This window comes from Gambusia affinis, linkage group LG22 (assembly GCF_019740435.1).
Source record: "Gambusia affinis linkage group LG22, SWU_Gaff_1.0, whole genome shotgun sequence".
NCBI classification, from domain to species: Eukaryota; Metazoa; Chordata; class Actinopteri; order Cyprinodontiformes; family Poeciliidae; genus Gambusia; species Gambusia affinis.
Window position 1 is genome coordinate 5,978,258 of NC_057889.1, and position 22,259 is coordinate 6,000,516.

The window sequence follows — 22,259 nt, forward strand, 5'->3', positions numbered from 1 at the left end:
TAAGTATTTGTGTGAATATAACAAAAAAGTGACCTTTAGGTTTAGCTGTCCACCAAGCAAATAATGGATTGTGGATTCAGGAACTCAATCATATCTAAAGCATGTTTTGTTTGTCCATCGTGGAAATTATGTGACCTGATGTATCATTTAGAAAATATAGAAAACTAATGTTTTTCTTTTATTCTGGATCTTTGTGGTTGGTTGTGAATAGCAACGTTCTCTCTTGCATTTCTCCTCATCTTGCTTTGCTACTGAAATGTTAGAGCGGCTCAAAAAGATTTATTCTTGCTTCATTTTTTATTTCATGAGCGTTCAAGCATATTCAACTAAATGCATTTAAAATTATTCTTATATGAACAAAAACACTGAAGCCAGGATATTATACAGATGTTTGGCAAATTGCAGGACACTAAGCAATGCAATACAGTCTCAGTAGAAATACATTGATCTGGGAATTGTGGAAGATTTCTACAGACAAAGCGATTACAACTTGAAAATTAAAACCATGTCTAGTCACTTGTAGTGATGGGTACTACTAACTAAAAAGTTAGTTGTGCTTACCCTAAAGTTATAAACATTAGTTCAACTAATTCTAAAGAACTGTGCCAACATGCTGTTTAGTGGAAGCTAATGCTAAAGTACAAACTTCAGTAGAATGTGGAGTTTGTTATTAATGAGAAGTATTTCCTTGGTGTGAGAGCCAAACACTGCTCTATTGGATTTGCATCAGTTTTGCAAATGAGAAATTAACCCACCCTTGTCTTCCTCAGCCGATTCTACAGGCACCCACTCCTTGTATACAACTTACAAGGATTATGAGATCATGTTCCACGTGTCAACCATGCTGCCCTACACACCCAACAATAAGCAACAGGTAAGAAAAATGAAAATTAATAGAAAGTTTTAGATAACAGCCTTTGTGTATATAAAAGCAATAAAGGTGGCCATTTGTAGGAGATTTCTGCAAAAATCCTGTGTTGTAAAACTAGTGGATTAAGTCACAGCTTTCTAGGTGCCCATTGACTAAAAGATGTCTCTGATTGTTCAGTTTGATTTTCTTGGTGTGTTTATTTTCTCTCTTTGTCATCGAACCTGCAGTTGCTGCGGAAGCGGCACATAGGGAACGACATCGTCACAATTGTGTTCCAGGAACCTGGAGCGCTTCCCTTCACTCCTAAAAACATTCGCTCTCACTTCCAGCATGTCTTTGTGATTGTGCGCGCTCATAACCCCTGCTCTGAAAACTCCTCCTATAGGTGAGATTCAGAAACAAAGTGAACACTGTACTGTTTATATAGATGCAGTAATGTTTATTTTTATTCATTAATTGTTTCTTAATTCTAGCATTCCGGGTAAATTTTCTTCTTAGTCAATTGTAAAAATATCCTAGTTGGACAATTGGTAATCATACATCAATAATAAAGTATATACTTATTCATAAATTACATTTAGTTTGTTGTGCTCCTGACTCACTAAGTGAAAGTACATTTTATGGTCAGATTGAAAGAGATCTCTGAGGCCTTAAAAAGGAAGATTGTGGCAGCATATAAGTGCATTTCAAAAGAATTTGAAATCAGCACTTTCACTGTTTTGAAATATAGTCTACAAGTGTAACTCATCTGAAACAACTGCAGGCATCGCCTGTCATGAGATTCCTCCAGGTCTTGTAAAACCCTGCAATAAAAAGTGGGTATATACTATGATGGAGGAATGGATAAAAAAAACCTAAAAGAGTTGATTAAACAAACAAAGGATTCTGTAGGTTTATTTTATCAATTAAAATTCTAATCTCTCAAAACATTTTGTCAAATCTATGGTAAGCACAGCAATGTATTTCACATAAACCACCCTCCATCACAGCTGAATGAATGATGCTCTGATGATGCCTGCAGAGTTTTCTGCTTCCCGAAATCCATCATAAAAATGGCTGCAAGTGTTGAGATGTCTCTGTAGCTCAAGAATTATTACTACTTTGTCAGAAATATATAATATGAAAAGAATGCACACCACCCATCAGCTAACCTTGTTTTTAGGTTCCTTTTTGAGTTCAGATTTGAAAGGAATTTTATTCAGACTTTTACCTACTTTTTATCCTGTTTGCTGTTCTTTTTTGTTGTCACACTCTGTTTGACTCCAATCATTGCTGTTTTTAATTGCCGTCTGAGCAACTTGTGTGTGAGGCCTTAATCTTCCCCCATGTGGCTACTTCATTACAGAGCCACAACACAAATAAACACACGTAAGCAATGAGCCCTGCTGCACGGTGAATATTGAACAAGTGCTTTTATGTCTTCGGTCTGTGATTCATAAATGTGAAAGAAAACTTTACATGATGCGTACATGAGAGCCTCATGTTTCACAGGTCAAAAATGAGTCATAGTCTCCATGGAAAAAGCATATGACTAAGAAATGATGCATTAAATAGAGCTTACAATAATAATGTATTTATTTTACATTGAATGGAGCATGGATATAAATGCATGGAAAGGGGTTAAAGCAGAATTAAGCTTCAACTCATCTAGAAAGCTATACTTTTGGGAGTGTAGTGTATATAGTGCTTCACTTGTGCACATTGAATTTTTGAAATGAACATGTGTGGACATTTATAAAAGAAAGAATTGGTTAGTGGAGGAGCCTGCTTTTTTAACATTCTCAATGAAGGGTTTGAAAATCTTAAGTTTTCTGGTGTGTTTTTTCATTTAAAGTCTCCGATCTATCTTTAAAAGTTGACTTGATGCAAGCAGAGAGAAACAAGGTAAACATCGTACACCTTCCTCATATTTCTCCCCTGAATATCTCCATCTCTGAACTCCACACAGCAGAAGGTATTGACTTGGTTTTTGTTTTGTTTTTCCTTTTCTTTTTCTTGGCTTGTTGAGCTGCTGTTTGTGGATACTGGAAGAGCAGACTGCCCACACACTGGATATTTATAAGCCCACAAATCACTAAAACCACAGGAATTTACCCTTTGATTTCCTTTGCTCAACCTCCTGCCATGAAGATCACCAAGAAGCCTCATAGTCCAGCATTTCTCATTGTGCAGCATTCCTCTCTTTCTTGCCATAAAAAGCCTTACCATTCTCTTCTCCTTCTTTTAAATCATTTCAATCTTGTATGCAGTGTAATTCTTTACTTTTCTCCCCCTACCTGTATGTATAAATATCACCATCAATGCGCTCTGTCCTGCATGAGTCACAGGTCCTGGCTTGACTGACTCACAGGTGTTTGAGATCAGAACAAGTGATTTCAGAGCTTCGGTATAATACATTTAGCAGCATCTGTAGTGACTGAAAAGAATAGAAATAAAAGGTCTCATCCTCATTGTTCTCCCTGCTTGTAGCCACTTTCAGCTCTTCTCTCTAAAATACCGCGTGTGATTCATTACTCATTTGCAGAGTCTCAGGCATATATAGCCACAGTACTGTCAATTTCTTGCGTAGGAGTTGTCAACATTTTTCAGATTGCCTGTGCATTACTAAATGTCTCTGTAAGTTATCGACATTGCATAAGTCTTGAAGACATAATGTCAGACATAACATTATGGCCGGCATTAGCACTGTCTGTAGCTATGCAGACAAAATGTCATCTTTCTTTTAACACTAGGAGGATTTTCCTGACTAGGTTAGGGTACAGGATCTTGACTATTGAGTTGGACCACAGGAACCAGACTCTACTCCAAACATTTGGCCCTATTGGTGGATCACTTCTGCTGGTTCCTTTTTAACCATTTTTCATAGCTTTTGACAGGGAATTGATATATTGGACTATCAAAGATAAGTCGTCAACAACATTGTATAGATGCTCCTATTTAGGCTGAGATAATGTATTAAATATATTATCTTTCCTGTGCCGGTAAGAGGCAATAATACAATCAAAATGATGATATTTAGCATTTGAAGAAATCTGGCCAAAGTGAGATAGATGTGGGAAAAAGAAAAGCACAAAGCTGCCAGAAGACAGGATGTCCACTCTTGTTGTGGTTTTGAACACAGAAAGCAACACAAGAAGCTTACTTCTGCTTCATTGTTTCCAGTTCTCATGGACACCCCCACAGTTCTGAAGTCATTCTGTATATGGACTGGTGGTGCAAACACAGCTGTTTCGCAGAACATTTGTGTTATTGTGAACGGGGCCCAAGACCTGGAAAACATGGAAGATAAATGTGTTGTCAGGTCTCTGAAACAAGGAAACATTTTTTGTACTTTTGTAATTGAAAAAGGCTAGTGTCATCAGGTAATTCTGTATTAAAGAAAATACATTTTTGGTTTTCCAATGCCAATTTCTCCTAAATCTCTTCTTGTACTCCCAAATCTCCTCAAGGCTTGACCATGATTGATTTGCAACTCCCCAACTTCTGTGATCTCATTGCAGTTTGAAAACGGTAATTTAGATGTTGCCTATCAACTAAGTCAGTCTGCTGCCAATCAAAATGATGCACGAAGTATCTGGCCAGGTCTGGCTCTTACCACCCTCAATTTGGTAGCAAAAAATGGAGAAGAACCGTGCAGAATCCACAAATGAAAATAAATCTGGCTGGGATTGACGATTTGAGACAACTACTTTCTAGTGAAACTAACATTATGCACTCCAGTAGATATAACTCTGCCACACTTTGCTTTTAGCTGAACTGAAATCAGTCTTTGGACCTTAAATGTGTCAATGACTCTTGTTACACATGAACCTTTTGGAAGTTCAGTATTGGTTTTCGTATTGGATTGCTTTTGTCGGTCCTGACTTTAGCAGCCTTTGGTAGGTTTCGGTTCAGGCTCTGACCACGTCCTCAAAAAATCTGAACTGTTAAACTTCACATCCCTCCCCTTAATAATTGTTTATTTCAGTTTCAGCATATCAACCTACATGGTTGTTCAGTTCTGGCTTAATATATCCTACTAAATGACATCTGTCATTACAGGGTAAAGAAGATGCATCTTTTTCACTTGTCAATGATCGATGTTATGACTGCTGATGTCCAAGCTTTCCTACTTGGTCATATTGACTAGACTTTAGCTATTTCACCATAGAGGAAATTCAGACAAACCTTTGAGACACTAGCTTTCTTACACTGCTTCCATTTATTTAAAAAAAAGAAAAAAAGTTCATCCTGCGATGCTATTTCAGCCAGAAAAATGCTTCCTCTTTCATATCAGTTTGTCACAAGCAAGTTAAGGTGGGAAATAAGCTGTCAACAATTTGAAGGCTGGTATAATTGAACACCACATGTCTCCAGTGAGGACAGGATGTCTCTAAAGTATGTTTAGAAATATGTGGGTGACACAGGTATTGCTTATTAGGCAATGTGATTAATCCCAGTGTCAACATGTGTGCTGACGCTTGTCAGCGGGGAATTGTGTGGGATGGGGGCTATGGCTCCCTTTGCCTCTCTTGTCACCTGGCAATTATCACCTGTGATAGGATTTTGTGATTGAGCTCTTTTGGTTGAGACTAGAAAAATTAAGCCATGTAGTATTATGAGCTCTCCAGGCCAGCATATTACTTGACACCTTCTCTTTTTTGTGTGTGTGTTTTATTGTCTGATTCTCTCACCTGTTTGCATTTTTCCCCTTTTCGTCAGCCTTTGATTCACTCTTTTCTCAGCATTTTTTTCACCCAGGAGTCACATTTAGCTAGAGGTTTGGAAAAGTAGTCACGGTGCATCCTTTTCTTCTCTTCCTGTCTATCCATGACGGCGCAGCTGAATTATTGACATACCAGAAAGGGCAAACTACGTCAAATGGCCCTTCCTGGGTCTTATTGAAGGGAAAGAAGCATTTAATTCCGCTTTTGCATGTCTTAAAAATAACCTCAAGTAAACACACCAAAGTTTGACAGTATAGCAGAAATTTTAAGCAAGACGGTATAAGTACATGTTCAAATGTCTTTAATGAAACTGAAACACAGCAGTTTTTCTTGCCTTTGTTAAACCAGCCTAGCATATTGATTAAAATGGATACGATAACATTATCATGATATATATATTATATTTTATTTAAATGCTTAATCGGATCCATAGAACAAACCCCAGTTTAGCTGTAGTGTTTGATGGTTGTTTAGCAAACTGTTATTACTGTTTCAATTTTACTCCTTTTAATAAAAAACAAGTAAATCAAGCTAATGTTGATTGGTCGTCTGTTTATATAGCTGGTCTGCAGTTAGTTTTTCACAAGTAGAATTTGCGTTGGAACATCTGAATTATTCTCTTTTTGGAATTGATGGACGATCGTGTCTTTAATGACTATCCTTCATTATAAAAAAATGTATGATTCAAAGTTTTTGCAGTTGAGTCCAACTATTTAAAGCATTGCAAATGTGTAAATGATCTGCATTAAAATGTCACAGTCTTAATATAATATAGATATTTAAGTCTGAAAAAGTCCAGCATTTGGAAGTAGAAAAGCTTTAGAAATGTTAAAAAATGTTTTACAATTTTATATTTGTAAATACTTATTTTGGTAAGAAATCATCTTAAAACTCATTATAAATTGTTTCTCTGGCATGCCAGCAGCTAAGCACAATTTAATTGGATCCCTCAGTGGTATAAATAGTTTAAGCTCTCGATTGAAATTTTCTGGTTGGCTTGTTCTGTAGCAAAACAATAAATCAAAACAAAAGTATCTACTGCTTTATGTCTGGGTTCAAATTTCCTTTTCCAAACTGAGTATAACTAAATTCGATAAATCTGCTTCTCGAGTCTCTGCCTGGCTAATTTGTTTTCTTTTCTTCCTAGTGTGGCAGTCACCCGTTCCAAAGACATGCCTTCATTCGGCCCCCCTATCCCAGAGGGCGTGACCTTTCCAAAGTCATCAGTCTTCCGGGAGTTCCTGCTGGCCAAAGTGATCAATGCCGAAAATGCTGCTCACAAATCACATAAGTTTCGTGCCATGGCCACCCGAACGCGCCATGAGTACCTGCGGGACCTGGCAGAACGCCACACCACCAGCACTCCGATTGATCCCTCTGGAAAGTTTCCTTTCATTTCTTTGGCTCATAAAAAGAAAGAGAAGAACCGGCCTTACGAAGGAGCGGAGCTGCGCAGTCTCGGAGCGGTGACCTGGCCGGTTTACGCTGAGGATCATGGGAACGGAGGGGAAATCGAGGCCCTGTTGGCTATTTCCAATGACTTCATGATCTTGTTGGACCAGGAGGCCAAAGCTGTGGTGTTCAACTGTGCCACTAAGGATGTGATTGGTTGGACTCTCAGCAGTCCTGCTTCTTTAAAGATTTTCTATGAGCGAGGAGAAAGTGCATCTCTCAGGAGCATCAGTAATAATACTGAGGATTTCAAAGAAGTGGTCAAACGTCTGGAGGTAAGAGGACTCACACCTACACAATTCCAGAATATTTACTTAATCCCAAAGAGAAATTAAATGTTGTTGTAACTCAATATACATGTTTGATGGTGATAACATGCTTTGAGGAAGGGAAAACAGTCCTCATGATGAAAATTGGATCAAATTCACTTTTATTTAAATACCAAGAATGCTTTTCCCCACTTACCTGACCTACTCTCAGACTCTCCTACTATTCAATGATGGCATTTTTTATTTTCGCATGCCAGCCTTCCGTCTCTTCATGCGTTTCACTTTATTGAGGGGAGTTTCAGAAACACCTCTGGACAACATTCTGCTAATGGCTCATACACCTACACATACAGTGAAGTGGATGCTTGTTCGTTCTTAGCTGTTTCCATGGAAACGGGCTAGGGGAAAAGGTGTTTTCTTATGTAATCAGTGGAGCTTTAAAAATCATTCAGTGTTGCCTATGGGTTTTGAGAGGTATAAATGCATGCGTCTTTACGTATGTGAATTTTTTTTTTCTCATGATGTATTTATGTAACTTGAATTACGCAGAAATTCTGTGTATTTTTGTACTCTTGCATACCAATACATTTCCATAAAAGTCCAATTATCCATTATAAAATATTGCTTTGTATGCAATTGGTTTTTGATTAAAAAGAGGAAGTGATCAAACTTTAATTATTTTTCTATTTTTTTCTACCTCATGCCTTTTATATTTTTCACTTTTTTTTATAATACTCTTCATTGCCCTTATTAACACAGAAATGTTCGACTGCAGTAATTTTTTATATTAGGCACTTTTCAGTGAAGCTTAGCTTCTTTGGTGAGACAGAAAGATGCAGAGGTGCCTCTAAGCCCAAAGATGCATCATTAGAAGAGAAGTAATAGGATACAAGTAGTGAGTAACCATAAGGAGTTATTTTTAAATTAGACTTGCTTTCACAGGTCCAGATGAGTTGGCTCCACTGTGAGCTAACTCATCAGTGGAGTTTGTTTTTTTCCAAGTGTTCCCATTTTCAGCCCTTCAGATGAAGCATAGTTTCTTCTCAGCCCTCTTCTATCCTCGCCTGAACAATGGGAGTCACAGGATAAAACAAAAGTTCAAGGGAGTTTCTCTCTTGTAACTCGTCTTTGTCTCCACGCAGACTCGGATTTCACCAAAACAAAGAAAACTTTCCGTCTTGGGTGTCATTTGTTGAGTGCAAATCAATTCAGAAACCTGTATGTGTGATGTAGCTGCATACTTTGTGCCCTAAATTCTCTTGGGCCTCACCTCTATCCGCTAAAATATTTCAGCTTCAGTAGAACCATGTTTCCAGAGACACAGAAATAAACTCAGTTACAAACAGAGGCTGTCCTTCCAGCTTTCCTAAACGGATATTAATTCAACTTGGAAAAGGACATCTTGACCTGTGATCACTTGATGTTTCTAATTCTCTGTCCTCAATCTGTCCAGTTTCTAACTAAGGGTTGTGAGACATCTGAGATGACTCTTCGGCGAAACGGTCTGGGGCAGCTTGGCTTCCACGTCAACTACGAAGGCATTGTGGCAGAGGTATTGTTTCATAACAACATAAATGTTTTATTTTGCACTTTTGGTCATGATTTAGGTGTTTTACTTAAGTTTAAGTAACTTTTTTTTCATATTGCTACCAATATGAGACAGCAAATCAAAGTGTTTAGCGCCATAGGAAGCAGTTTGACACAAAAATCTGTTACCTGCTTTTCCTAAGGAAAGTGTAAGTTGGAACCGGGTTATTAAAGATACCCTGTTGAATATTTTACATAGGCTAAAAATATCTATCATAAGCATATGCAGTAAAATAATGGACTAAATTTAAACAAAATTTCATCAGCGCATGTTTAACTCTGTTTTTGATGCAACTTACCGGTACTTATAATTTGGCTGTCTGGATATGACTCTGCAGTAGTCAATAGTCTCTCTTTTATTGTAAACAGTGATTAATACTCAGACAGTTGGATAATCCCTGGATTTTTACGAATACAATGATTTAGGCTTTTTAAAAATCTTTTTCAGTTTAAACAGACAATAAAAGCCAATCACAATATTTGAATTGTATCTGTTTATGTGATTTTTTATTTTTTTTTTGATTAGAGACTCTAAAGTTAGAGTAACCAAACCTTAGAAATACGTCGAAGCTTCAATGAGGCTTTGTTTGTTCACAGGTGGAGCCGTACGGATATGCTTGGCAGGCGGGACTCCGTCAGGGCAGCCGATTGGTCGAAATCTGCAAAGTCGCTGTTGCGACTCTGACCCATGAGCAGATGATTGACCTCCTCAGAAATTCAATGACGGTGCGTGTTGTCATCATCCCACCACATGATGACGCCACTCCACGCAGGTAAGTGGAAGTGAATAAATGTAAACAAACTCACTTTGACACCAGATATTCTGTGAATAGTTGTTTTGAGGCTGTATGTTTAGTATTTGGCATCAATACTAAACATTGTTTAGAGTTGTATCTGAAACGTAATCAATTGCAAATTTATTGACGGAACCTGACTTAATGTTGTGTTTTGATTGTTGATTCTATGTTGCATTGTGTTTTTGTGTCTGATATGATGTAAATCACTTTGAAATACCTTGCTGCTGAAATGTGCTATACAAATAAAATTGGATTTGGATGTGGATGTGTTAAGTTTCAGAGTAGAAGGTGTTCCTTACAGGCGGAATAATTGAAATCTGACTGGACAAAAACAAATACTTTTCAACCCTAATTTAAATTAGCTTCAGAATGGTTTCCACATGGTTTAACTTAATGTCTGAACTTTTTACAGGCGAATAAAATCAATCTACTTTTACAGATGCAGCTCATGAGTGCATCGGGACTCGAATCACTTTAATGTGCAAACTGTAAAAGCTGAGGCTTTGAGGCAGTAGAACAAATGTGACCTTTATTTGTGTCATTCAATATTCCCAAATCCCGAAGCCACGTGAACGACGAGGAACGTTTTATCTTAACCCGTTTGTCCCCGTCTTTGCAGGGGCTGCTCCGAGCTCTACCGAGTCCCTGTGTCTGAATACAAAGGCAGCAGCACAGACAGCGGCTCCTTTGAGTACAAGTTCCCATTCCGCAGCAACAACAACAAGTGGCAGAGGACGTCCAGCAGCCCTCAGCAGTCCCTGACCGCTTCACCGCAGCCCCACACCCCCAACCGAGCCATCAGCCTGGGCAGCTCGGTGGGGAAGACCCTGTCTGCCGAGAGGCTGGAGAGAGGCGCCGCCATTCCACGCAGCGTTAGCAGCGACGGGCGACCTCTGGACTCCAAGAGGTCAGAGCTGTTTAAATATGTATTGATAGAAATATATAAATAGCCAGAGAGGGTTTGAAATGTTTTTTTTTCTTTCTGGAAAGTATGGAATATTTGATACAGTAAAAGATGCAAATGAACAAATAATTTCTTTTTAAATAAATGTTCTTCCTTTAGTGTACGCTTGATCATTTGTAACAAACATACATCCTTTCTGATCGAACCTATTAATAATTGGAGAAAACAATGTGCTTAATAGGAGATATTTATTTATTTATTTTATTTATTTTTTTAATTTTAACCAGGTGAAGCTACAGTTCTTCCACCGGGGGAGTCCTGGGTAGAACATAATTATAGGAAAACTTTTTTAAACTAGAAACTGTATATATTTTTGTACAGTTTTGGCTTAACTACTGATATGAGTGTGTACGTCTTTCAGCAAATGACCTTTTTTAGCATTTGTATACTCCAGTTAATGATCAATTAATTGCTAAATTAGTCGACGACTGGAGGTAGCATCTACTGTATTTTCTCTGGCATATTTTTTCGTTTTTCCATTCACTGCTGTTGTTTCTCACTTTCCAGTGAACACGTTTCCAAAGTGTATCTCTGCATTTGTTTGTGTTGCAGGATGTCTCCTGGCAGTGAGAGCTACAGCCTGGCCTCCTCTCTAGCGTTGGGTCGTTCGCCTCACAACCGCAGCTCTCCCAGCAACCTGTCTTGTTCCAGTGAGGCCTCCGGAAGCTCTGCGCACTGGAGGCAGAAGTCCATGCCTGAGCAGTAAGAAGGACACAGGAATTGTTTGTCAAATGTGTCATACCTAAACTCAACATTTGTATCCTGTAAACTTATAACTTGCCCTGAGGCACTCACTTTGTCCTGATTATTCATCCTATGTTTATTTTAGTGACAATAAAGCAATGGTGCAATCATCACTTTTCATATTTAGAGGACATTGAATATATAGACTTTGGCATTTCAGCCCACAGAAGTAAATTACATTGAAAATACGGTATATTTGTCAGACAGTTGTAATATTTCAAAGTAAGGCGCTCTCACTTTACTTCCACCCACTAAAGCCCTGAGGCAAGTTTTTATTATATCTTCCTCTCTTTTCTTGCTCTGCATCTTTAATCACTTGTAACAAGTTTAAAAAGTATTGGCTCAGATTTTGTGTGATTTTCTGTTTTGACAGGTTTGTGAGCAGCCGACATTCACCTATGTCGTCAGATAGACGAGAGGCGGCTGGAGAGGGCGGACCGAGCGGGAAATCCACCACCAACTGGTCGAGAATGGAGGAAGGCGGAGGTGAACGAGGGTCAACAGGTGAAGTATTCCAGAGTGTTCATGCATCCTTAGAAGTACTTAAATTTATGTATCTAAAATTAAAGCCTTAAAATGCTTTAAGTTTATTTTAAAAATGCAATTTGACCTTAAATACGTCAATTACAGGTCTTAAACTTTGTGGTGCATCTTGTGGGACTTTTCTGTCAGGCAAATGTTTGAATCACCCATAAACATAATCATTGCGTTCTGTGACAGAAGGTGATTGCAGATACTGCTAACTAGGTGCTAATTTACTCTAGCTAGCTTGTTAGCTATGGCAAAGTGCGTATTTATCGACTGTTGGCTGGATGACATTTGCCATTGTCTTACATTGCCAACTTGTACAATGCTACATTCATTCTGTGCTTAAAAAGACCAAAAACACAATTATTTAAAATATGCTTTTTGCTTTTGTACAATTCTGTTTGCTAATGGTCTTTAAATGGTCTTAAAAAGTCTTAACTTTGTGTTGGTGAAACCTGCAGAAACCCCATATTCAATAATTCATGTTATTGAAAACTAGCTCAGATGTGCAGAGTTCCCCTCCAGTTCTGTTTGCTATTATATGTGTCTGAATGCAAATGTATGCAAATGGTAATTTTAAACATGCAAAGAGTGGGTGCAGTTGATATATGCAATGGAGGAGGAGATGGCACACGAAAGAAATCCTCCATATTTATCTGTGCTTTAAAACCTTTTGAACTGACAGGTACTGTGAGGAGTATGTGAATAGTGATTACATAAGCTGTAACTCCGTCAGCAGCCTTTCTTAACCCTCCCATCGCCCTTCTCATTCCTCCTCCCATTCCCCTGCAAGTTGTGAATAATAAAGCCTTTACAGACGTCTTAATGTCTCTGCAAACAAAAAAAGGTGGATGTATAATAAAATCAGCTGGAAAACATGAGATTTTCTTTTTGTTGTTCAGTTGTAAGAGTGAATGGATTTTCGTCTCATGCACTCCTTTCTATTCTGAGGCTTATTCAAGGAGAAGCGAAGGAGAAGCGGAAGACACGTCTATCTTTCTCGTCAACACACCATCATTGTGCGCCTTTCCTTCCCTCCCTGCTTCCTGTCTGTCCCTCATTTTCCGTTGCTTCTCGTTTTCCTCTCATTTGTCCTTTAATTCTCTGTTGCAAGAATTCCCCCATCCATTTTTTAAAAAGGTTTCTCTTTATATTCTAGCTGTGTTTATGCAGCCTGCCTTTCTCTTCTGATTCCAAGCAGAATGTAGCTTTTGATTTTTGACCAATTTAGTTTCAGCCATGTCCTCAACCTGTTGCTGACCACCACAATCACAGTTGAAGGCCTCAGTCTTTCATTTTGTGGTTGTTTATAGCATTTATGTCATGATTGGTTAGGGAGGAACGATCTGTACTGGGGCAGCTGAGCTTTAGTCAGCCAAGATTCCAGCCTTCAAAAAGCCCTCTCTGTTGCGGTGTGGTTTAGAGTTCTGTCTTTTCCTTTTCCTCCCATTTTTAACTCCTGACCCTCTAGCTTTCAGCAAGAATGATGTGGCCAGGCTCTGTCCAGAAATATCAGAAGTCACATAAAGTGCACTGCTCATTTCAACATTTTGTCTTGCTACAACCTTACATTTCAGGGAATTTTTGTGTAATTTTAATGATAAATCAACTTAAATTAATGCATAATTGTAAAGGGGAAGGAAAAGGATAATGTTTTTCAAGTTAGCTAAAAATCTGAAAAGTGTGGCGTACATGAGAGAACTCCTTGTAAAGCCATTTGGTCTTTTGGGGTATGTTTCTGCCTGTTGGGCTGGGCAATATAACAAATATATTTGTTGTATTATGCTTTGCTTTAGCAATGTCTGAAATGACAATTAAGAATGTAAATTATATTGCCTTAGCATAATTCAAATCCCTCTCCTACATAGGCCAAAAAATTCAGAGCTCAGCTTATTTACACAAACAAACATCCCTAAAAAAAGATTACCAGGTGAAATGAGGAAGTATGGCAGCACTGTTGGAAAGATATCCACCCCATCATGCGTTTGCGGGTAAAGAAATATGAAACGGTTCAAGGGACGCTGTAAACATACTTCTTATCTTGTTTAAATAATTCATCAAGAAGAGCATTTTTATTTATTGACAAGTTTTAAATACTAAAGTGATTAGTTTGGCTTATCTAAAGCAAGTTTAAAGCAGTCGTGATTTACAGTGCACTAGATATAAATCCACAGGAACTCTAACAATCCGGCTTACACCCAGCTCTAATTAGTGCAGAGAGCCCGTGGGCTGCAGTGCAACTGTACAGCGTAATAAATATTCTAAATGAGATGGAAACTATGTTTTTAGATTCATCCCAACAGATGTTATGCTTCCACCCCTAGCTCTCCCTGTGTCTCATGCTGCTGTGCTCATTAACTGCCTGCTCTGTGTATCTTATTGCGTAACAGATAGACAATTACACAATAGTCCCATTTATGTCGAGGTTTACTTCTGGACTCTTTCATGCAGAACATCTTGCCCAGAGCAAGCAAAGCCAGCAGCAGGGGATGCATTTTTGTTTGATGTGCATTGCTTTTGATGACAACCAATCTGGGACTTTGTTAATAGACGATGAAAAGGCAAAATGAAAATAAGAGTGCTGGGTGCTTGCTGGCGGTTTTGTCGCATAATGATCTGTTGAATTATCAGCAGCTTTTCGGTGCTGCAGGATCTGTCTGCGTGTTTGTCACCAACTCTGGTTTGGTTTGATGTTGTTGCAGAGGCTCCAGCTTCCAAGTCTGGCCAGGGCTACTCTGGAGCGCCTCGCATCCAGAGGCAGGAACAAGTCATCCACCTCTCCCCAAAGAAGGGCAGCCAGGTCAGGATGTGAAGCATTCCTCATAAAGTCTCCTGACAGTACAGTTTGTTCTGTAAAATGTCAAACTCTTAGTTAGTTAAATTAGTACTTGTATAACATCAATGGGTCACTCGCTTATATAACACCTTATGTTTTCTCTATTAATGGAAATTTAACTGTTTTTATTGGGTGTTTTTGCCCTGGCAGTCAGATGGCCCGTACTCTGGCCACTCCAGCAGTAACACTCTGTCCAGCACTGCATCCAGTGGGGGCCACAGCGATAGCGACAAATGGTACGACTTAGGGACCGGCGGCGGCTCCAGTGGCGACCAGGGCGAGCCTGAACCCAACGGCCTGGGTGGAGGAGGCTACCTCCAGGGAGCCTCGGCTGACAGCGGCATCGACACCGGCTCTTACGGAGCCTCGCATCATTCCCATTCCCACTCCCACCATGGCAGCACCACCTCTCTGCTGGCCCCCAGTGGGAGCAGAGAGAGCAGGGAGCGCTCCTCATCTCCGTGGCACAGTCCGACCGAAGGAGGACGTAGGATGCTGGAGAGGTCGCCTGCTGCTGCCGAGTCTCCGGGGCTTCCGTCAGAAAGGAGCCATGAGTCCGTGGGTCGAAGCCCACCAACTCATCTCCTGGTTAGAGACAGCAGCACTTTCAGCCTGGGAGATGGTGGATCACATTCAAGGTCAGTTTGGGCAAGATGAGGGGGTTCAGATCAGTCAGAATATTACTGAACTGATTTTAATTCAAAACGTCAGACAGTCTAGAAAGAAAAAGGACGCCCTACGTCAGTCTGTGTAGTTTTCTAATATATTTGTCACAGGTCTGGCTCACCAAAATTTACCTTGAGCATATTGCAAGTTGTACATGTATGGAGCTAAATTATGGCCATAAGGTTTTGAAACTGAAAATAAGAAATTGAAACTGGGAAAAAAAGAAACTGAATCTGAAATCAGAAATGTTGACACTGGCAACAAAAAAAAATTACATTGGGACAAAGAAAATTTTGAAACAAAAAACAATTGAAATGGAAAAGATTTGAATCTGAAAAGAAAAAGATCAAAGCTACTTTTCAGATTTAACTTCTTTTTCAGCCTATTTTATTTGGTGAAGCTTCAGTCATTTAGTGCATTTCGAGTAAATGCACTAAAGAATCAGAAGCTGGAGGAAAGATGAGGAGAAAAGTGAAAAAAACTAATACTTTTAATAATTATAAAAGGTGATTTGGTCTCAATCATTAAGATATATGTTAAAGTAATGTATTAACATGTCAAATTTATCAGGCTGCTTTGCTGTTTATCAGAAGGCAAGAGGCAGCATTTATGCTAAACAAATGTAATGATTATTGAATAGTGAACAAATGTGATCAAAACATTCAAATAGATGATTTTTCTTGACATTTTGTAGCCCAGATGCTGATGCTATAGAGGATACGACATGGAAAAGTTTGGGAGGCTCTGATTTAGCAAATGTTTTGCTATAAACTGAAAGGAAGTGTTGACATTCAACCTGCAGTGTATAAGGAAACTGTAGGAGACGGCGAGAAAAAGTAAATATTTGTTCAAATGGAGTATTCTTTTTCTTATGTTTCATAATTATGTGATGCTCTGCATCAGTCACATAAAATCACAATGAAAAACAATGAAGTGATTTATGACTCATAAGATGACAAAATTAGAAAAATGTCTGAATGCTTTTATAATATATTATATATTGTGTTTGTGATGTAACCGTACATTGTGTTAAAACTTCCACCATCTTGTCATATTAATAAATTTTTTCCCCATATCATGTCTTTCGGTGTTTGACACCACATGGAAATCCATCTCGATCCTCCTTACCCTACACAGATGAAACTGGTCTGAACCTCGGCTTATGTCATCACAACTAGCTCAATCTGTCCGTGTTTGGCAGACGACCCGCATTCCTGAGATCTCCATTCATGCAGTTCTGAGCTGACTTCTCCACTTTATAAGGAATCAAAACAAGAGAATAGAATAACTGAAGCAGTAGGAAAATAAATCCTGTGACTTGGGACTTGATTGTAAATTTTAGACCAACAAAACAACCGTTGGAGAGAAAAGAAATTCACTGTTTGGTTGAACTATTTCTGAAATACAGCCCGACTTTTGTGTACTTTGAATAATAATTCTTGCACACGTTTTGGGCCTGGTTAAACTGTTAGACACATGATCCACCCGGAGGCCGAGGTAACCATCCAAAGCAGATGGCAAGACACAAACTGTGTGTTGTTTTAAAGTTAGAAACTCACTTGGCCTATTTTGTAGCTGCTTTTTTTTTCCTGTTTTCACTGCTTTTTATTACTTCTAATATTTATGGACTCAGTCGGCTCCTATCTGCTTACAAGCAGCCAAAGCAAACATTTTGTGTAATAACTTTAAGATGCCACTTGTAGACATACAGTTAAAAAAAAAAAACATATATATTTAGCTTTTATAAAAAAAAACACACATTAAAGTTTCACCTCTTTACCCAAGTTCAGCTTTGATTTTTGAACTTGACTCTTTTATTTTATAACTTGTAACCTCAGCGCCTGCCTCACCACTGCAGCGCGATTCCTGTTCTCATTACTCAAGCCAAAATTTCTTTACCCAAAAAGATCACATAGCAGACAGCCTCCTTCTCAGCAAGACTTTTGCCGGAAACCAAGCATAAAGAGCAATTTTAATTCCCTCTTATCTTTCCACATTAGGCCTCAAGAAATGTGGAACACATGTCCTACTTTTCAAAGCTGAGCTCGTGTCTCAAGCTGAGGCGAGCTCCTGTGTCCGGCTCTTCCTGCTGGAGGAAGTTCATGTCATCGTCCAGACAGAGTTACACTGTAGTTGTTTACCATCAGAGTTATGGAGGGTAAGAGAGGGAGGCAGCCAAGATAAATTTGGCTTCTGCTAATAAGTTTGAGCAATAAGTACATCATGTGCCTCTTCTCATTTACTTGTGCTTGTTATAGAGGTTACATGTGATAAATCAGCACAATATTTATAGGAATAGGGATACTGGGTTTAAAATAGGGGTGAGTATTTATTGTTTATAAATGATAAAACATCCAATCGTCTATTGGATAAATTACAATTAACAATGCTTAAAAAAACTGAAACTGTCTGTATTATCCATATTTCATATTTTTTTGTTTTTCTCCACTGTTTGTCCAATAAAGGTAATTAAATGAATATCAAAACATTTGAAAATATGATTTAATGCGGTTTCTGTGTGCAGTTTAGTGATAAGCTTTTTTTTTATGTGACTGATGTCCAAACGAAGTATGCTTTTCAAGACCTGTATTGTGTTTGTGGGGTTATGATTGCTGTACCATGCAGTCATAGCCATACAGTTACCTAAAAAAGTAATACTTTGTATCGTCACTTTTACAACAGCTCCACAAAATATCGGGACAAAAATGTAAGCCCATATCGCTCCCAACCTTAGTTTAAAATAATCTTTCATTAATACTTTTTTTAAGTGTGGGACACATTTATATCCAGCCCTATGGAGGCTGTTTCTGTAGGTGTCTTGCTACTAATGAATATTATTTACTAATAACATTTGATTTTGTTTTGAGTAAAATCTTTACTCCTTGTTCTCTCCTTTCTGAGGTAATTGTAAGATAGAAATTGTTGTGCATCATTGGTATCTCATTTCCTTGATTTCTCCTCAGGCACTCTGGCCACAGCTCACCCAGGGAGGAGTCATCGTCTTCAGCCACCTCCCCTTCGTCTCAGTCTTCAGTCTCTCCCGGGCCAAAGACCTTCTACCCCCGTCAGGGAGCCCAGTCCAAGTATCTGATTGGCTGGAGGAAGCCTGGCTCCACCATCAACTCTGTGGACTTTGGAGACACACGGAAGTAAGCAAGAGTGGAGAATGAACAAACATTACAGCGAATCTTTAACAGTGTTTCCCGAGAGTAAAGTTTGGCGAAACTTGAGCAGGGTTCTGTTAAAAATGTAAATATTACCATATAGTTGTCTTTTTATTTATTTCATATTTAGCTGGAGTTACTCCTGTACCTCTTTATTATTCTTTTTACGTTTTGACAGCATTTTTATCCTCATTACATGCAAGTCTCATCAGAATTCATTCAGTGATAACATATCTGTTGCTTTATTGCCTCCTTGTGGCTGAGGATTGTACAGCAGGAACTTTAATTTGTTAACGAATGTCATGTTTTTCGATTTCTCTTATTTTACTTTATGCTTTCAGGAAATCTCCAGGTGAAAGTGGAGATGTGGCCCCCACCCCGGCAGCGAGACCATCACTTAGAGACATGCACTCCCCCCAGACTCATGCTAAATCTACTGTGGAGGAAGATACTAAGAGACACCCTGCTCATGACACTCCACCACCACCAAGAAAGCACAAGGAAAAGGTAACTTTGGACAGAAACGGATAGGGAACAAAAGTAAGATTTAAATTATCTCATCCCCACTCTCATCCTTCAATCCGACTCAGCATGGCCAGAAGTCGCCGCCAAGCCAGCCGCTCAGCCGTCGCCGCTCGCTGCACCGCACCCTGTCAGACGAGAGCATCTATCGTGGTCAGCGGCTCCCCTCGCTGAGTGACTCGGTCACTGAGCCCGCGCTCGCCACTGACGTCCTCTTCAGCTGCTCCACTCTTCCTCGCTCTCCCACAACTCGCGGGGTGCCCCTCAGGCGGCCTTCCTACAAGCTCGGAGTTAAACTTCATGGTAAGAAGGAGAAAGATTCACTTGTTTAGATTGTTCAGGTGTTTAGAATCCTTTAAAATACTTGAATTCTGTATGACGTTCTTGAAACTGATATTCAAACTGCACAGTTTTGTGATCAAGTCCAATCTAACATTTAATTAAAAGCCTACATTTGGAAAAATGTTATTTTCATGCACTTAATAAAATGATATGTACACACATTTTCTCACTATCTGAAGGTAAATCAGAGCAAATTTCACTTGTTTTAGGTTAGGTAGAATTACCAAAATTATTTGCTGAATGCCACAAAACAAAGTGATTTTTGTGTTTTTCTCTGACTGGTCAGATGTGGAGGGCGTGTGTGAGAGAGACATTTCAAAACATTAAATTTTAGTTTCATTGTCCTTGCTGTAGGATGTCGATTGCAATTATAAAATGGTATCAATAACACTAATAAATACCATAAACTGAACTGAAACGGTTTTCTTTAATTCATTTGTATTGTTATCTCTGAAGTGGGGTGCTGGAAAAGTTTGAAAACGTACCTTGAAAATGCTTAAAAAGCTTGAATTTTCTTTAAAAATAGTATAACATGTTTCTTTATTTCTTTTTCTTTCTGTAACAACATTTTTGTCCCTCTTACAGAAGGATTTGTTTAATAACGGGAATATTCTTAATCTGAAGCTTTTCCAGATGAACAGTAATAAGACATTAAAGTAGTTTAACATCTAAAAAGAAAAAGAACAACTTGAAATCCAGGGAAATATGAATGTGAAAATGCTGACCCCTCTTGATTCAAAAGGTGAAGTGCTTGATGATGTGAGAGTTGCGCTCTTTTCCACATTAACAGGTGATCTTTCGGCATCTGACACATCATTGGTGGATTTGGTGGAGCGTCATCGGGGACCCCTCCCTCAGGAGCTGATGCCCCTCCCCTCTTCAGGTAGAGACAGTCCTCTCGAGTGGACTCACCTGGTGGATGTGGCCAGTACCTTCGAGAATGAGAGAAACACACACTACAGTAAAACAAAAAATACTTGTTCTACACCTTAAAGCTAATCAACACACAGACTTCTGTTGATGCAGAATTTAAAATAACTTGAGCCTTTGTCCTTCTCGCCTTCCAGTCCAGAGAAGTTATGTGTTTGGAGATGCAAACCACCGAACAAGTGGAGCATCCAGTCCTCAGCAGCCACACATAGAGCTGCAGCCTGCTCCTCTGTCACGACCCTCATCAAGGTTTTTATTTTCAGCCACTACAAAATGTGACAATGTACCCCTGTTTAGCAGAGTTTTGATTTACAAACCTACTTTCTGGGATGTTTTGCGTTTCTGCAGTGAGGGTCACATAGGGCTGGAGAGAAAGGTGACTAAACTGGAGGCCATGGTGAAGATGCTACAGGAGGACCTGAAGAAGGTGAGATAAAACTTCTCTGACCTGCATTCTGCATCGACTCTACCATTTGAAGTACCTCTTGGGTGATCATTTACATTAGTTGGAGTAGGAAGGGGATCATTTCTGGGAGAATAAAAATAATTAGCATATATAAAGCTAAATTAGCTAGTATTAGTATTCAGCCTCAGAATAAACTTTATTTCATCAGTTTATTTGTGTAGAAATAAATATTGTGTTTTGACAAATGCTTTAATGAGCTAATTTCCCTAATTGTTACTTTTTATATGGAAGAAAATGTTTTCTTTGAATTTCAAACAGGTTTTCACAGTTTATACTTAAAAACTTGATTTTTCTGACAGGATTGTCAAACTATATTTTTAGCTTTTTAGGGACCTAATATTGTAAACAGGATTTCTAAGCAATCTAGAAAAGAATAAAGTTTGATTTATTTTTCAAATCTACATAAATGAGGGTTAAAATAGACAGTTGAGCTTGAAAAATAAAAACAATGTTTTTCCTGGTTTTATTCTTTATCCTGTTAAATAAAAGATGTTTTTTATTCCATTTATTTTTAAATTATGTGATTCATTATTGATTTACCACATCATAAACCACAGATAAAGGACATAGTCATACAAAAATCCAAATGGGACTTTTTCACAGCCTTTTCTTTTTTTACCTCTAGATTTGCTTAAATCAAGATTTATGATTCTGAAAATAGTTCTATTTTAGATACCACACAAAGTATTAAATCCCCTAAAGAAAAGATTATGAAATGACAACATTTTTCTAAAGAATCTATTTATAGTGTAGGATAATAAGTCCAAGTTTAAGTTTCATATGTTGTGCGAGAGAACTAATCTAAACTGGATTAGTTGCTATTAGACTTTTGAATCTTGTAATTAGATGTCATTGTTTTGCCTAAAATATTGCAGACATTTTGAAGCACATATTGTTTAATTACTTGTTTAGTTGATAATTACTGCTTGGGTAATAAAATCATTTTTTGTGGCAAATAGAACGAGCATCACAGTCGTCTTTGTTTGGCTGAACTGAGTCTCTGTTTTTATGTCCACCCCACCTCAGCCATGCAATTTACTTTTGTTGTACCTTGTGGAGGCTTTTTGAAATGTCAACTGAAAAAAATCGGCCCACAAAGCTATTCAGTCAAGCTGTGACTCACTGTCTGCAGGCAGGAAATGTTTATAGAAACACAAACACACACACAAAAAAAAACTTCTCTGTCTTAAAGTGTACCGGTGAAGTCAACTTTATTTTCTAAAGCTGGAAATGTAGCTACTTGAAAATGTTCCCTTAAATACAAAATGCTGTTTGTGTGCCTCACTTTGAGCAATGGGGAAACATGATAGTGGCAGCATCATGTTGTAAGGATATATATATGAGGAAGACTACAACCCTAGAAGTACAAGATAAAGTCTTATTCATGTGTTGGAATGGTCCAATCAAAGTACAGA

The 22,259-nt window shown here is 38.5% G+C and overlaps 1 protein-coding gene across 3 annotated transcripts in view; it reads left to right on the top strand.

Annotated features, from left to right (window-relative positions):
- Positions 1-22,259, top strand: part of sipa1l1 (signal-induced proliferation-associated 1 like 1) — a 73,048-nt gene that overhangs the window by 46,164 nt on the left and 4,625 nt on the right. For 2 of the 3 annotated variants that reach the window (XM_044105763.1, XM_044105764.1), the window contains 16 exons: positions 771-874; positions 1,099-1,256; positions 6,725-7,304; positions 8,752-8,850; positions 9,483-9,658; positions 10,302-10,589; positions 11,199-11,348; positions 11,764-11,894; positions 14,621-14,718; positions 14,905-15,392; positions 18,384-18,569; positions 18,926-19,091; positions 19,175-19,409; positions 20,239-20,409; positions 20,516-20,627; positions 20,727-20,805. In XM_044105763.1, coding sequence (XP_043961698.1) covers positions 771-874; positions 1,099-1,256; positions 6,725-7,304; positions 8,752-8,850; positions 9,483-9,658; positions 10,302-10,589; positions 11,199-11,348; positions 11,764-11,894; positions 14,621-14,718; positions 14,905-15,392; positions 18,384-18,569; positions 18,926-19,091; positions 19,175-19,409; positions 20,239-20,409; positions 20,516-20,627; positions 20,727-20,805 — 3,221 coding nt within the window. The remainder of the gene's footprint in view (positions 1-770; positions 875-1,098; positions 1,257-6,724; positions 7,305-8,751; positions 8,851-9,482; positions 9,659-10,301; positions 10,590-11,198; positions 11,349-11,763; positions 11,895-14,620; positions 14,719-14,904; positions 15,393-18,383; positions 18,570-18,925; positions 19,092-19,174; positions 19,410-20,238; positions 20,410-20,515; positions 20,628-20,726; positions 20,806-22,259) is intronic. The other variant, XM_044105765.1, reaches the window with a different exon arrangement.